The 17,172-nt window shown below is 46.9% G+C and overlaps 1 protein-coding gene across 1 annotated transcript in view; it reads right to left on the bottom strand.

Moving 5' to 3' along the window:
• Window positions 1-17,172, bottom strand: part of LOC139234861 (janus kinase and microtubule-interacting protein 1-like) — a 278,764-nt gene that overhangs the window by 98,110 nt on the left and 163,482 nt on the right. Inside the window, exon 4 of the mRNA XM_070865638.1 lies at window positions 3-212. Coding sequence (XP_070721739.1) covers window positions 3-212 — 210 coding nt within the window. The remainder of the gene's footprint in view (window positions 1-2; window positions 213-17,172) is intronic.

Raw genomic sequence — 17,172 nt, 5'->3', positions numbered from 1 at the left:
ACGTGAGTCCCAATCAGGTCTGAGGTGTCCCCAGCAGCACTTGGAAATTCCCGCTTGGGGCTGCTGTGGTAGCGCTCAGCTTCTTTCACCTGCACTAGTTGCTCATCGAGAGCTTCCTTCTGAAGAATTAGCTTCTGAGTATGGCCTGCTTGAACACCGAGATCCTTCTCCAGGGCAAAAATGACTCTGTCTTTGCTCTTTATCTCATCCATCTGTGGAAAACAAACAAATTACTGTGAAACTCTCAACATACCGTCACTGGCATTCCAAGTTGGGAATCTTACCGTCCACCACAATTTTAAAATCACAAAGATTTATCATTTTCCTTTATTGGGCATTTCCATTGTTTTTCCACAGAATTTTTTTTCCAAGAATGTGAAAACTAACTGCACTTTTTTTTTTCTAGACAATTTATTTTCCAAATCCATTTCTCTCGGCTGTCTTGTTGCATCACATTTGTTCCTTGGTCAAGACGGCAAACTCTACATGTGCTCCCTGCCCGTGCCAGCTACATTCGAAGGTGGCCACAGCAAAACACGCAAGAGAAGCCTGTGGCAACTGGCCCTCGGCTTTTCCCTCCCTCCCTGTGGGGCAGAACAGGACCTCTGCTCAGCACCTACACACAGTGGCAGAGTTGAGATTGGGAAGTCACCATGATGCTCCACTGCGTGACTTAGCAAGGCAGATTTTCCAATTCACTGCACCGAGGAAATTGGCAAGCCCCAGGATTGGAAGAAGTGGTGGCCAAGGAATTTGATGACACCATGTCCATTTTTGGGACACTAAACAAACATTTAAGGCTTCAATATGGCCGGCCAAAAGCGGGCATTCATTACTGCCCGCCATAGTAGTTTTGCGCCCAAAATAGTTGGTAGGCCCTTTGCTTATGCTACTAAGGAGCCCCAACGCCTGTTTGAGGCATCCTGTGCAAAATCCTGTGCAGCCCCAAGGCTGCATTCAGGAAAACCAGGTCTACCTGCGGCCGAACAGATGGTCCTTAAAGGGACTGCTGCAAGCCTCCATCAGAGTAAGATTATTAAAAGTACCTACCTGAATGTGAAGTTGAGAAGAGCAGAAGTGCATCTTCTGGCTTGATATTAAATCCACACGGGCCGCTTCTGGCCACCGCTCACTCCCCCTCCCATTGCAACCTCAACGTTCCCCAAGATTGTGACCTCAACCTCCACAATCGCCATCCTCCATGATCATAGCCACTGCTACCCTCCCCCCATCCCCACCCCCACCTCACATTAAAGACTTTATTGAGGGCTGTTGCCGGCAGTGCAGCAGCCCGATCGTCAAAGCCTCTTCTCCGGTGGGAAGCCCATTAGGTGTCTGCAGCTCCAATGATAATGAGGCCCAAGGTCCAATATTAGGTGCGCCTCGTGCCTATCCATTCAGGTGCCGGGATTGTTCTGAGCACCCGTTTGTGGGCGCAAAAGATTTTTCTCCCATTAAGTCAGATATCCGCTCCCTTTATTTCCTGTGGCTCCCCCAAAGTAGATCACTGGGCCAAATTTACCATGTAAACGAATGGGGCAGTCCCAGCTTCCCACTTCAGTTTGCTGTTAATCCATCTGTTGGGTGCCAGTGTATGGGCATCTGAAGAAACCCAGCATAAGGGCCTGCCTCTAGGACCCTGTGGATCGGAGGGTGTGTAGCGCTCTTGGACAGGTCAAAGATCGAAAGTGGCACCGGCAACAAGAACTTGCATTAATATAGCACCTTTAATGTAGTGAAACATCCAAAGGCTCTTTACAGGAGCATTATCAAAAAAAAATTGACACCGAGCCACATGCAGAGATATAAGGAGTAGATTTTAAGGAACATCTTAAAGAGAAGAGAGACAGGTTTAGGGAGGGAATTCCAAAGCTTAAGGCCTAGACAGCTGAAGGCAGAGTTATTTTCTCTCCAGCTTCTAGTCTTTGAAGCTGTTACTTCCTCCATGATCTTCAGACCCAGGCAATGCAAGGCCTTGGCAGGAGGTGAGCCTGCATCAGTAGCCAGGCTATGCAAATGATCCAGATTAGGAAAGCTGTGCTCCTCTGGTACGACAGGCACATTACACTTCAAGTATTGTTGAGCACACATACAGGAAAATTGGCTCCTGTATTGGAACTGCTTCATATAAAACTATATGCCTTAGGCTGGTGTTACTATTGTGAAGATTTCCAAAACTAGCAAGGCAAGGTGCCAAATTCATTATTTGATTCAAAATAGAAAAACAGATAAATTGTTGTTGCTGAATCTCTTTTCTACAGTTTGCAAATCTGATTTGACAAGGAATTTACTAAAATACAAGCGGCACCTAATTGTCAATCACTATTACACACACTTTTAAAATAGTGCAACTTTAACAGGTTATTAAAGCTCTAACTTATGAACAGTGACATTCTACTTTGCACTAAAAAGAGAAAGAGAAAGACTTGCATTCATATAGCGCCTTTCACGATCACCGGACGTCTCAAAGCACTTTACAGCCAATGAAGTACTTTTGGATAGTCACTGTTGTAATGTGGGAAACGTGGCAGCCAACTTACACACAGTAAATTCCCACAAACAACAATGTGATAATGACCAGATAATCTGTTTGTTATATTGATTGAGGGATAAATATTGGCCCGAACACTGGGGATAACTCCCCTGCTCTTCTTCGAAATAGTGCCTGAAGGGCCAAATGGGGCCTTGGTTTAACATCTCATCCAAAAGATGGCATCTCCGACAGTGCAGCGCTCCCTCAGCACTGCACTCGAGTGTCAGCCTAGATTTGTGTGCTCAAGTTCCTTGAGTGGGACTTGAGCCCACAGCCTTCTGACTCAGAGGCAAGTGTACTACCCACTGAGCCACAGCTGACACTAGCATAAAGACTTCATAGAGTAAGTAGCATCAGCAAATAATGCAAACTCTCAACAGCGGTGATAGTATATAGGAATTCAACTCACTGTGGAGTGGATTGACTATTTGATGATAGGGAACAGCTTTGCCAATGGCAGTACAGGTATTGGCAAATAACAGCTCTCCCCATTTTCTTTCCGATTCTTCCAATCAGTAACCACAAATATCTATTGAGATACCAAGCGGTTGGAACTTGGTCTGAACCCAATATTTTGTTGTACATAGTTTTCCATGTCAGCTTCAGCCACCTGGGCAATTAATCAAATCAGACTTGACTTTCCCTATGGAAAGAAGGGAAAATGTAATGGAGAAGTTGATTCATATCTTTCGGTATGCCTCTCCCTATCTTACTATGACATCCTTGGTGCATTATCGTCCTTCTCGACATAGTCAACCGTACCAGCTTCTTCCAATTTCTCTCCTCTGTCATCCAGCACAGTGGGACTTCGCTCCCTTGGTTCAATTTTTACCAGTTCAATCGTAGCCAGAGCATCTCCAGCAATGGCTTCTCTTCCCACCCCTGCACCATTACCTCTGGATCTATCCTTGGCCCCCTCCTCTTCCTTATCACCTGCCGTCGCAACATCATCCAATGACAGGGGGTCAGCTTCCACATGTACACTGATACCTAACTCTCCACCACCTCTCTCGACCCCTCCACTGCCGACGTGTTGTCAGACTGCTTGTCCAACATCAAGCTGCAATTTCACCAGTTAAACGTTCAGACCAAAGCCAATGGGCTAGAATTTCATCGGCCTTCCGCCGGTGTTTCTCGGCGGTATTTCTTCGGGTGGAAAACCACCCCGTGGGAAATTCATGGAAAGTGTTCCGCTGGCGGTTTTGAAATACCGCTGGGGAGCGGCAGACTGCCGGCGTGCAACACTCAAAAAACTGCTTCAGCCAGAATTTGGTCACAGCGGTGAGCCGTAGACGGAAGAGAAAAAGCCGCCGGGGAAAAACCAGTCGGAGCAGCCCTTGGAACAGCGGTAGGTATGAAACCCGCAAAAAAGGTAAGTTCAAGTTTTTAAAAATTCTTTTGCAGCGATTCAGTAGAAAAGACTCTTGTGAACGTTTTGCGATTGTTCATTTTTTGTAAAAATACTTCTTGTGTTTCTCCACCCTCCCTAGGCCCAACTCGCAGCCTCGGACTAAAGTTGACGGGGATCGCATTTTCCGCCGCGAATTCTTGTACAATGTCGATTTTTCCCGCCAGGCGGATTTTTTTCCCATTTTTTTCATAAATTTTCTGCCGTTCTTAATAGCAGGAGCCATGGCGTTTTTTTGGGCGGCAAACCGGTGGTGGAGGTTTTTGATTAAATTCCAGCCCATTGTCTTCAGCTCCACCATTAACTCCACAACCTTGCCATCATTCCATCTTCCTCCCTGTCTTAAGTTGAACCAGGCTGTTCACAACCTCGGCATCCTATGTGGCCCCAACCTGAGCTTTCGACCCCACATCCTCTCCATCACAAAGATCATTTCCTCTTGTCATCTCCGCCTCTGCCAATCTGCTGTCAAAAGCCTCAGCCATGCCCTTTTCACCTCCAGACTCAACTATTCAAATGCTCTCCTGGGCCAGCCTCCCCCTCTTCCACCCTCCATAAACTTCAGCACATCCAGAGCTCTTCCTTCCGAATCCTATCCTGCACCACGTCCTGCTCACCTATCATCCCTGTGCTCGTTGGCCTGCATTGGGCTCCTGCATCCCCAAATGACTCCAATTTAAAATTCTCATCCTCATATTTAATTACCTTAAGGAATTGCCCCTCCCCATCACCGTGACTGCTCCAAGCCCTATAATCCTCCAAGAACACTGCAATCCTCCAACGTTGACTCTTTTGTATCCTTTCACCCCACTGTTGGTGATCGAGCCTTCAGCTGTTTAGGTCATAAACTCTGGAATGCCCTTTCTAAATCTCTCCGCCTCCTCCTATCCCTCTCCTCCTTTAAAACCCTCCTTGTGACTACACTCCAAAAAGTACTTCATTGGCTGTAAAACACCTTGAGACGCCCGGAGGTCGTGAAAGGCGCTATATAAATGCAAGTATTTCTTTCTTTTAAAGCACACCATTTTGACTTTTGGCTTTTGTCTGATTACACATCTTTGAAGCACCTTGCAATATTTTTCTATGTTAAAACTGCTATATAAAGAAAGACTTGGATTTATATAGCGCCTTCCACGACCATCGGACGTCTCAAAGCGTTTTACAGCCAATGAAGTACTTTTTGGAATGTAGTCACTGTTGTAATGTGGGTAACGCGACAGCCAATTTGCGCACAGCAAGGTCCCACAAACAGAAATGTGATAATGACCAGATAATCTATTTTTTTGTGATGTTGATTGAGGGATAAATATTGGCCAGGACACCAGGGATAACTCCCCTGCTCTTCTTCGAAAATAGTGCCATGGGATCTTTTACATCCACGAGAGAGCAGACGGGGCTTCGGTTTAACGTCTCATCCGAAAGACGGCACCTCCGACAGCGCAGCAATCCCTCAGCACTGCACTGGAATGTCAGCCTAGATTTTTTGAGTGGGATGTTGTTATTATTGGGGATGGTTAATAGCTGAACACAGGCCCGTATCACTCCAATCAGTGGCGAAGGGAAGGAGGAATTTAAAGAGGATAAACAACTTGAGTCCTTACATTTATATAACACGTCAAAATAAGCACAAGATAAAACATTTATCTGGCTTGAAATTTAATTGGATATTGTATCGATGGAAGGTTAAACAACATTCTGCTCCAAAAATAACCTTTTGAAGAAAAAGGACAGTTGCAATGCTTAATTGTTAAATGTAATAACTTGTCAGAAAAATAAATTTCTAAGCAGCCTGAGTTTGGGCAGCTGAGCTGACCAGCATTGTTCAACTCAAACATCTTAAGAAAAAGAATCGAAGATACTAATTTGAATTTGGACGTCCCAAAGTGCTGCACAGATAATTAATGATTTTTGAAATGTAGCCACTGTTGTTATTTAGGAAAACACGGAATACAACTTGCACAAATTGAATTAGATTAATGACCAGTTCACCTGTTCTTCATACCGTTGTTTGAGGGATAAGTATGATCCCAGCCCTTCTTTGAACAGCGCTTTGGGGTCTTTTAGGTCCTCCGCAACTGGCTGATTGCCTCAATTTAACAAATCATCCAAGTAACAGGACCTCCAACAAAGCCATCCTGCACTGAAATGCCAGCCTAAATTATGAGCTCAAGTCTTCGATTGGGGCTTCAACCAATGTCCTTCTGAGTCAGAGTTGAAGGCTCTACCACTGAGCCAAGACTAACACTCCAATTGGCAAGGGAAACTGGCCATTCTAGCTTAAACTGGCATGCTTTAAAAACATTCTTATCCTCTGAATGAGCTCTTTCTTCACATTGTCAGGCACAAGGGCTTTGGCATTAGGAGTTATTTCTGTGCTGGTCTTTCCAACCACATTCAATAAGCTCATCTCAGGGTACTCCTTCAGACTACTGATGCAACACTACTTGGGACCTTCCCAACGAACATTTTCAAAATGTTGTGTGCAAGGGCTACACCTCCACTTTTGTGCTAAAATGAGCGATATTTCCGGCGTGGGCGGTAAAAAAGGTTTTCAGGTCACCAGCTTCTCGCCCATTCTCAAAGCACCTAATCTCCACTTTTGAAAATGAGTGATAACGCGAGCGATATAAAATGGGAGGTAGCATTAATTTTTTTCGACCTTCTGCTGTAAAGTGTGGCCGTCCTTAGCAACGGCATGGCAACACTCGATTCCCGCAATTCTGGAGGTCAAGGGTCATCATGACATGCACAGAAAAGGAGACAGAGAGAGAGGGAGCTTAGAAGGACTGAAGGCATGTCTGGGTGTGCTGTGGATGCTTTGGGAGGAAGGAGGGAGACTTTATAGAGCTTCACAGCAAGTAGGCAAACAAAAAGTAGCTCTTACCAACCACATATTTGCCGGAATTTGGCTGATAATGGAGAGAGAGGGGGAGGCATTACAGCACGCTGTGGATATTGACGCTGGAGAGAGCAGTGAGGTGGGAGAGGAGCACATTGGAGGGCGCAAAAGAGCCAGGAGGTTCTCGGACGAGGCAAATGACTCCCTCTTGCAGGAGGTCGAATTATACTGGGGTGATTTGACACAGGGAGGGTGTGGGAAGCCCACCCCAAAGACATATCAGAAGATATGGACCGAGATAGCAGAGGTGGTCTCGTCGGCGACCAACGAGGTGTGTGAGGGCAACCAACGCTGTAAACCATGGAACGACCTTGTGGGATCCGCAAGAGTAAGTATTACATTGATTTACATGTACTTATGTATTTATATAATTTGATTTGTGAGGTCTTTCACTTTTACCGGGAATGTTTTACTCAAAGCCTGCGGTCACAGTGCACGTCTTTAGGTAAAGGAGGATAATTTTCATAATAATGATCTGTCGGTTATGTGTTGTATCAGTGTCTGTGACAGTACCTAGCAATGATATCATGTAATTTTCTCATGCCATGTTGTCCTGTCACCTTTTACAGAAGAATCTATCGACGATGAGGTCCGTGCAGAGGTGAATGGGTGGGGGGCCACCAGTCCCCAGCGACATCACTGACATGGAGGAGGTGGGCTCGGACTCGTGGGGAAGCACCCCCGGACAGCCACGGACGCATCTGCAAACCCCTGATGTGATGCCACGTGAGTAAAGCTTACACCATTGCGTAATGTAAAGTCAATAGATGCCACATTCACTCATATCCGAACAATCACGTGATAAATGATTTCTAAGATTGTCATAGAAATAATGATGGCCTAATGAAAATCATTGGAATGCAAATGTGTTGATGGTTATGAAATGTGATGTCTGCGATGATTTTGAGAGTGGTGGTGCTTTTGTTGTGCATATGCTGTGTGCAGCGCTGAACTCACTTTGTGACCCTAACACCCACTTCTCCTCTAATAATCTCATTTGCGTTTTTCAGCTCAGCCAGCAGCGCGTCCCAAGGCAAGACCACAGAGGCCAGAAGGTGGGGGCGCAGGGCAGGAGTCGGCGGACGAACGTACATCTGGTGCTGAGGAGCTCCGATTCTCACCCGTCAATTCGCTGGGTCTGTTCTCCACGGATGAGAGCGGGATTTGGAGGAACCAGCGTCACCACGCTCCAGAAGCCATTCCACCCCAAGGCCATCTAGTGGTCCTCCGGTCATTCCCGTCTCCACTCTGGAGGTACCGGCCCCAATCACCTCGCCACAGGGCACCCCATTTGTCCCCAGGATGGCGCCGATCCCGTGGAGGCCTCATGAACACGGCAGGTCTGTTCCACGAGCGCCACATGACAGCGGAGAGATGGTATGGTTGTCCAGGAGGACTATAGGACATTGGTGACCAGCTCATCGAAGCATTGGGGGGCATATCCCGACAGCTAGCCACCATGACTGAGAACATTCCGTGGATGGCGGAGGCTCTGGATGCTATAGCCAGGAACACTGCTGCCACAAGCCTCCCAGTGGTCCCCGAGCGTGGCACTCCATCCATAGGTTCCACACCACCACTGTGAACGACAGATGAGAGCAAGGACCAAGATCCTGCTTCTGCATCCGAGAATGTTGCCCCCTCGGCATCCTCCGCTCCCGTACCCGTGCAACCACTGCATCTGCCTTCATCCCCCTCAATAAGGCACCGCCTGAGGAGCTTCTCGGCCAGGCGCTATGGAGCGAGGAGGGGAAGGGGTAGAGGTGGGGAGAAGCAGGGGAGGGGGGAAGGAAAGTGAGGTGTATGTCTGCAGGTGATGGCGGTGTTATATCTCCATCTGGGTGTATACAATTTGTTGCAATGTATGGGGGCTGAGGACCACGCTCCTGCTTTGCCTTTGTATTCTGTGTTGCTGGACATGTTGAACATGTGATTGATGTCAATGGTGGAAAAAGTGGTGTGTGGGCGGGAGTTGGGTGTTATTGCCTGTGATACTTAGGATTTCAGACCAATGTTGGTATAAAATTTTTGTTATTGAACATAACTTTGTTGCGCATTGTCTCAGATAGCTGCACCGTTACATACTGTTGATTCCTTATTATGAAAGGGTTAAATACAACTTAACATCAATCAACGTAAACTTTAACTGGCACCAAGGTGATGGGCACCATTGATGTCTGATCTGCACACACACTCAGCAGTGTGTCAGCGTCTTCACTCACATCAACGTTCTTTCAGACAAATCGTTCAGATTTCAGCTCCTCACGTAAGAGTGGGATTTTAAAAATCCCAGCCTCACTGCAGGCGTTCGTTCAGAACAGTTCCACTTTTTGTGGGAGTTTTATTGGGCAAGCGATTTTGTGGGAGAAATGTGCGCGAGGTGGGGAAAGTGATGGTGGGCGATCCCCTGGGTGTTAGTTTCGCCAAATGTGCTCTTTACGATAAAAAACGATGGCGGACGGTATTATTGAATTCGGCGTTAATTCCGTGCGGAAAGTAACACTGGGCGATATGGGCGTTGATTTTGCCCATTCTGATGATTCCACCCAAAAAAAGTGGGCAGGCAGTAATATTTTTTTCCCACCGTTAACCACATGCGGAAAGTAACACTCGGTGATAAGTTTTCTAAAAATGCCCGTCAGTTTCCATTTTGTGTCAAAAAGGGCAATATACGGGCATTATACGTCATTTCAGCGGTAAAATGGGTGTTAAATGGGCGTTAAGTATGCAAAAAAAGTGGAGGTTCTAGCCCTAAGAGTTTTATCCTGGTTTGGAGCAGCATGATTCTGTAGCACAGTCTCCAAGCTTGCTCTCTGCCCAGGATAATTGGCTCAGCCCTGCGAGAACTGCCAGCAGCTCCAGTTTACTCCACCATGGTCCAGTGTCCAGATCCAAGGTGCAACCCCCACAATGAACTGGTTTGTCCGATGATTGCTGTATTTATAGAATATCTAAACTGTCCAAGTTAGATCATCTAATTAGATCACGCACTATATCCATGCCCAATGATTGAATTAGGTCTCCAGGCAACTGCAGAGGCAGATAAATTCAATGAAGACTGTGCGTAAAAGGTAGAAAGTTCAAATGGTCAGCAGGAGCACAGCTATGTGAAGAACATCTTTGCAATCGCTTTTACTTGAATCTGCTTTGTTTTCTGGTATTACTGTGTATGGGTTAAATAGTGGCATTTATGAGCATCATTTTATCAATGGTTGGGATGTTTTTTTCACCTGTTTCTTAACACCTGTGTATCTTAAATTGAAACTCATCTCCGAAAACAGTGGGAGCCAGCACTCAGAATCTGAACAGCAAGCGGGAGAGAACAGACAAGAACCTGGACAGATGCTGGAAGCGTAGTCGTCCGTAGATTGGAGCCAACAATCGAAGTGTCATCATCATATGCGGTCCCTCGAACGAGGATGACTTGCTTCCACAGGAGTTCACAGATGTTTCAATGAAGGACCTGATGTTTCAGTCCTGAACTCCAATTGAGGAGGTGGAAGATGCCCCGTCCGTGGATTTTTTTAACGTGTGGTGACCGTTGCAACCAGCCACCACACGGGCTTGACAGAGCTAGGTCTTTATCCAGTGACAAGGGTTAACCAGGATGACTGGAGACCTGCTCTGCTGCACTGACCTAGTGTCCACACATATCGCAGTGTGGGCTGGCCCGTGCTGCCCATGGGCCCTCGGCTCTTCTGCGCCCCGTACCCTCATTCACCGCACCTCCGTCAAGATAGAAGTGTAATCACATATTCAGAGCCTGAACCCAGAGTGAAGTTTTACACACTATTATGAAAATGCCTCGAGCCATGTCAGATTTCCGTTATAGCGCACTGACAATACATGTTGAAAGCTTAGTGAACAACAGCAGGACATGAGGACTGGACCATATTCTGCTAACGGCAGAGACTTGCAAGGGCTGCAGTTGACTAAAATGGGTGGGCCTGATCTGAACGAAGACTTACATTTATATAGCGCTTTCACAACCAGCAGACATCTCAAAGTGCTTTACAACCAATTAAGTACTTTTGGAGTGTAGTCACTGTTGTAATTTGGGGAATGCGGCGGCCAATTTGTACACAGCAAGCTCCCACAAACAGCACTGTGCTAATATCCAGATAATCTGTTTTAGTGATGTTAATTGAGAGATAAATATTGGCCAGGACACCGGTGATAACTCCCCTGCTCTTCTCTGAAATAGTGCCACGGGATCTTTTATATTCACCTGAGAGCGCAGACTGGGCCTCGGTTTAACGTCTCATCCAAAAGACGGCACCTCCGAGAGTGCAGCACTCCCCCAGCACTGCACTGGAGTGCCAGCCTAGATTTACGTGATCAAGTTCACTGGGCTAGAACCTCCACTTTTTTTGCATGCTTAACGCCCACTTAACACCCATTTTACCACTGAAATTATGTATAACGCCAATATATCGGCCATTTTGGCACAAAATAGAAACTCACGGGCATTTTTCAGAAACTTATCGCCAAGCATTACTTTTCCCATGTGCCTAACTCCAGGAAAAAATATTTTGGGGGACGTAATGATCAGAATGGGCGAAATCAATGCCCATAATATCGCCCAGCGTTACTTTCCGTACTGATTTAACGCCGAGATTCAATATTAACGCCCGCCCACTGTTTTTTGTCGTAAAGAATATATTTACCGAAACTAGCAGCCATGAGATCGCGCAGCGTCAATTTCACCATCTCGCACATATATTGAGCGCCCCAAAAAAAAATCGCCCAGAAAAAGTGGAACTAACCGGAACTAATCACAGCGCTATGGACGCCATGTTCTAGATCACATGTCGCGTCCTTTAAAAGGCTGCTATGCTTCAATCTCGGCGGAGTTCGGATGTACTTTGCAGGTCGTTGGAGTTGATGTGAACATCTCTACAAACATCTTGACCATACAGTGACCGATTGAAATTGAATAGGTGTCTCCGTCGGGCTTGTTTGTGACTAATCGGTGGAAAACAGAGAGCTACTGCAAAGGGGCCTGTCTTTTCTCACCCTCTCTTGGTGATCAAATACATGCAGCAGACTCGACATCGCCAAACGAACGTTCCACTGCATTATGTGGCCAATGTAAGACGTGACTGACTGATGAGGAGGACCAGACGTTACACCCCCCGCATGTACAAGGAGAAGCATTCTTACGTCGACTTGTCTGACACCACCTGCCTTCGGAGACTGCGCTTCCACAAAGAGGTTATCACTGAGGTATGCCAGCTGATAAGGGCAGATCTGCAGCCTGCCAGCACCATCAGCACTGCACTGTCCGTCGAGGTCAAAGTCACCGCGGCACTGTCGTTCTACGCCTCAGGTTCTTTTCAGGCCACAGCTGCCGACATTTGCGGACTTTCTCAGCATGCCACACATCGCTGCATTAGACAGGTCACTGAAGCCATGTACACATGCAGGAGGGACACATGCAGCTTCCCTATGATCAGGGAGGGCACAGAGTGAGAGGGCTCTAGGTTTCTCCAGAATTGCAAACTTCCCCAAGATGCAGGGAGCAATAGACTGTATGCACATCGTGATGTGGGCACCTTTTCAGGATGCTGAGGTTTTCAGGAACCGCAAGGGATTCCACTCGCTGAATGTCCAACTGGTTGTCAACCACCAGCAAATTATACTGGCAGTGAATGCTCAATTTCCAGGCAGCATCCATGATGCTCACAACCTGCGTGAGAGCACTGTATCTGACTTGTTTAACAATAAGCCACAAGGTCAATGCTGGATGCTTGGTGACAAAGGATATGGCCTCGCCACCTGGCTGATGACCCCGCTGCGTGACACCCACACCGAAGCTGAGCTGCGATACAATGAGAGCCACAGAGCCATTACACAGTATCGTGGAGAAAACCACGGACGTGCTTAAGCAGCGCTTTAGATGCCTGGACCACTCAGGAGGCGAGCTCCAATACCACCCTGAGCAGGTAGCTCAATTCGTGGTGGTGTGCTCCATGCTGCAGGAGGGGACAAGAATTGCCTGAAGAGTCTGACAGTCCACCGCACCAGAGAGAGGAAGAGGAGGACGAGGAAGCGGACGCTGACATCGGCCCAGACAATCAGGCTGACGCTGAACCCATGCCTCCGCCCCCCTGTAGACCGCATGAAAGGGCCTATGGTGACATGATAGCTGCAAGAGCCTTACGTAAGGAGCTTATCAATGATCACTTTGCCTGAAAGAACGTTGGTGTTATTTACAAGGCTGAAACACTGCTGGGTGTGCAGATGATACATCAATGGTGGGCATCACCTTGATGACAGTTAAGTTTAAGTTGATTGAAGTTAAGTGTAATTATACGCTTTGAAGTTAAGGAATCACCAGTGTGTAACAGTGCAGCTATCTGAGCCAATGCGCTACAAGGTTTTGTTCAATAAAAAACATTTAAACCGAACATTAGTCTGAAACCAACCCTTCCCCGCCCCCCCCCACTCTCCTCCCAACCTCTACCCCTTCCCCTTCCCCTCCTGACTCCAAGTCACCTGGCTGAGGAGCTCCTCAGGCGCTACTTCATTGGTGGGGGGGGGGGAGGGGGCGTGACAGCCGAAACGCTACTTGGATGGATACGGGAGAGGACGGTCCCGAGGTGGGAACGTGCTCCGAGCCAGAAGCAAGATGTTGCTGCTGGCTCATGTGTGGTTGGCAATAGGGGTGTGGCATCTTTGGGTGCAGTGCGGCGCTCCGGGACCACTGGGAGCCCACTGCCACCAGTGTTCCTGGCTACCAGCTCCAGGGCCTCCTCCATCCCTTCCATGTTATATCTTATTTGTTGGACAAAAACTCGGTGCCAACTATGTTCTTGGTGCTTTGTAGGCTTTTTGCTGCTGGTGAATCTTCCTTGTGCCTCCCACATCAGCCAGACAAGCACACACCACCACAGCCACACACGCTTTCAGTGCCTCTGAGCTCCCTCTCTCTCTGTCTCCTCTTCTGCGCATGTCATGATGACCCTTGACCTCCTGAATCGCGGGAATCGAGCATTGCCATGTCGTTGCTAAGGGCGGCCACATTTTACGGCAGAAGATCAAAAAAAATTTACGCGACCGCCCATTTCATATCGCTCGCGGTAACGCCCATTTTTAAAATGGAGACTAGGTGCTTTGAGAATGGGCGAGAAGCCGGCGATCCGAAAACCCTTTTTTACCGCCCACGCCGGAAATAACGCCCATTTTTGGGCGATAAGCACAAAAGTGGAGGTTCTAGCCCCTGGAGTGGGACTTGAACCCACAACCTTCTGACACAGAGGTGAGTGTGCTGAGCTACAGCGGACACACTAGGACAATACCACACATCTTTTAGTCATTATATGTAAATGGAAAAAAACTCCTCAGTATGAGTTAGTGGGCCCTCACTGGGGCTACCATCTTGGCACTTAAGGTTGGATGTCTGAACTTGATATTTCATTGTTTAGCTTTAAATTATGCAAAGACTGTCATGAAAGATATGTCACCTTATCATTTATTTTACTCTTGCTTAAAATGTGTATATGGTTTTTAAAGTTGTATGGAGCATATTTTCCAAAGGATTGAAAAAATGACAATCCTTTACTTATATTCACTCAGGCCTGCAGCGATCAATAGACTAAATCTGTCCCTCGGGAAAATTGATCACGACCTTCTTAGTGACTGGCCAACTTAAGGTAAATTAAAACAATGTGTTCCTAAAAGAGAAATTGCGAATGACCCCCAGCAGGACAAACAATATTTTGTTAGTAGGGTGTGAAAAGATATTGATGGTTTTGTCCATGTACACAAATCGCTTAAAGATTAAAAAGCAATCAAAAATACGAATGGAATGCTGACCTTTTTCTCAAGAGGATTGTAATTCAAAAATGACGAAGTGATGCTTGAGTTGTAGAGAACCTTGGTCAGATTCTATCTGGAGAATTCTGTTTCGATTTAGAACAGGTGGGAAGTCGGGAGGTGGGTGAGTTTCAACTGATCTCACTACCCACCCTTGAAAACCTGCCTGGGGTTAAAATTGGGGGACAGAGTGCAGTTTGCTTAAATAATTTCCTGACCTTTAAAAAAGAAGTCACTCTTACCTTACTTGGTTTCCTATTACAGTACTCATTCTCGCAATGCAATCATCAATACATATTTCAAATCAATAAGTATTATAAGGAAGAATGCTGTTCCTCTCCACTTGGATTCACAGCGTATTGAAGAACTGATGGCTATTGCAGGAGTGGGAACAACCTGATGTTGGAAAGGTCTGATTCATGTTAAAGTGATTCTTGATCAGTGGCAGTGTTGCTCATTAGGAACTATGTAGAGTTGGATGTGTGCACACTGATACACTCCAATTGATTACAGAGGATGGTTTAATTCTCTCAACTGAGCAACGATTCCGGTAAGCCAATTGGAGAAGCGCCCAAATGTATAGATTAATATTGTGTTAACTTTTAAACTAGGCATGATTCTATTCTCCAGTCAGTCTTTTAAGATGAGTTGCCTATATCTGCTAGCTTCCATTCTGCAGTCTGAGCTTTTATCGTCTCTGCTGCATGATCAGAGAGGAACAGGGGTGTTACTAAAGGCAAGTATCCTGATTGTCTCATTAATGTCATTATTAAATACAATACACACACACACACACACACACACACACAAATCATCATCATCATAGGCAGTTCCTCGGAATCTAGGAAGACATGCTTCCACTCCTGAAGTGAGTTCTTTGGTGGCTGAACAGTCCAATACGAGAGCCACAGACTCTGTCACAGGTGGGACAGATAGTCGTTGAGAGAAGGGGTGGGTGGGACAGGTTTGCCGCACGCTCTTTCCGCCGCCTGCGTTTGATTTCTGCATGCTCTCGGCGTCGAGACTCGAGGTGCTCAGCACCCTCTCGGATGCACTTCCTCCACTTAGGGCGGTCTTGGAGCCAGGGGCTCCCAGGTGTCAGTGGGGATGTCGCACTTTATCAGGGAGGCTTTGAGGGTGTCCTTGTAACGTTTCTACTGCTCACTTTTGGCTCGTTTGCCGTGAAGGAGCCCGAGTAGAGCGCTTGCTCTGGCATGCAAACAATGTGGCCTGCCCAGCGGAGCTGATCAAATGTGGTCAGTGCTTCAATGCTGGGGACGTTAGCCTGGGCAAGGGCGCTGATGTTGGTGCGCTTGTCCTCCCAGGGGATTTGTAGGATCTTGCAGAGACATCGTTGGTGGTATTTCTCCAGCGACTTGAGGTGTCTGCTGTACATGGTCCATGTCTCTGAGCCATACAGGAGGGCAGGTATTACTCTAGACCTGTAGACCATGAGCTTGGTGGCAATTTTGGGGGCCTGGTCTTCAAACACTCTTTTCTTCAGGCGGCCGAAGGCTGCACTGGCGCACTGGAGGTGGTGTTGGATCTCGTCGTCGATGCCAGCTCTTGTTGATAGAACCCAATGTCCGAGGGGGAGTGTTTGCTAGTGCTGTTGGGGAGGGGTTAAACTAACAGGGGGATGGGAACCTATGCAGGGAGACAGAGGGAAGTAGAATGGGGCAGAAGCAAAAGATGGAAAGAAGAAAACTAAAAGTGGAGGACAGAGAAACCCCAGGCAAAAATCAAAAAGGGCCACATTACAGCAAAATTTTAAAGCGGCACAGTGTTTTAAAAAGACAAGCCTGAAGGCTCTGTGCCTCAATGCGAGGAGTATTCGTAATAAGGTGGACGAATTAACTGCACAGGCAGCAATTAATGAATATGATTTAATTGGTATCACGGAGACATGTCTCCAGGGTAACCAAGGCTGGAACTCAACATCCAGGGGAATTCAACATTCAGGAAAGATAGACAGAAAGGAAAAGGAGGTGGGGTAGCTGATTGAAGAGGAAATTAATGCAATAGTAAGGAAGGACATTAGCTTGGATGATGTGGAATCTGTATGGGTGGAGCTGCGGAATACCAAAGGGCAGAAAACGTTAGAGGGAGTTGTGTACAGACCACCAAACAGTAGTAGAGAGGTTGGGGACAGCACCAAACAAGAAATTAGGGATGCGTGCAATAAAGGTACAGCAGTTATCATGGGCGACTTTAATCTACATACAGATTGGGCTAACTAAACTGGTAGCAATACGGTGGAGGAGGATTTCCTGGAGTGTATTAGGGATTGTTTTCCAGACCAATATGTCGAGGAACCAACTAGAGGACTGACCATCCTCGACTGGGTGATGTGTAATGAGAAAGGACTAATTAGCAATCTTGTTCTGCGAGGCCCCTTGGGGAAGAGTGACCATAATATGGTAGAATTCTTTATTAAGTTGGAGAGTGACACAGTTGATTCAGAGACTAGGGTCCTGAACTTAAGGAAAGATAACTTCGATGGTATGAGATGTG

The sequence above is a fragment of the Pristiophorus japonicus genome, chromosome 2 (genome assembly GCF_044704955.1).
Source record: "Pristiophorus japonicus isolate sPriJap1 chromosome 2, sPriJap1.hap1, whole genome shotgun sequence".
NCBI lineage: Eukaryota > Metazoa > Chordata > Chondrichthyes > Pristiophoridae > Pristiophorus > Pristiophorus japonicus.
Note: the sequence above shows the minus strand (reverse complement) of the source record. Positions and strands in the feature narration are given on the sequence as shown.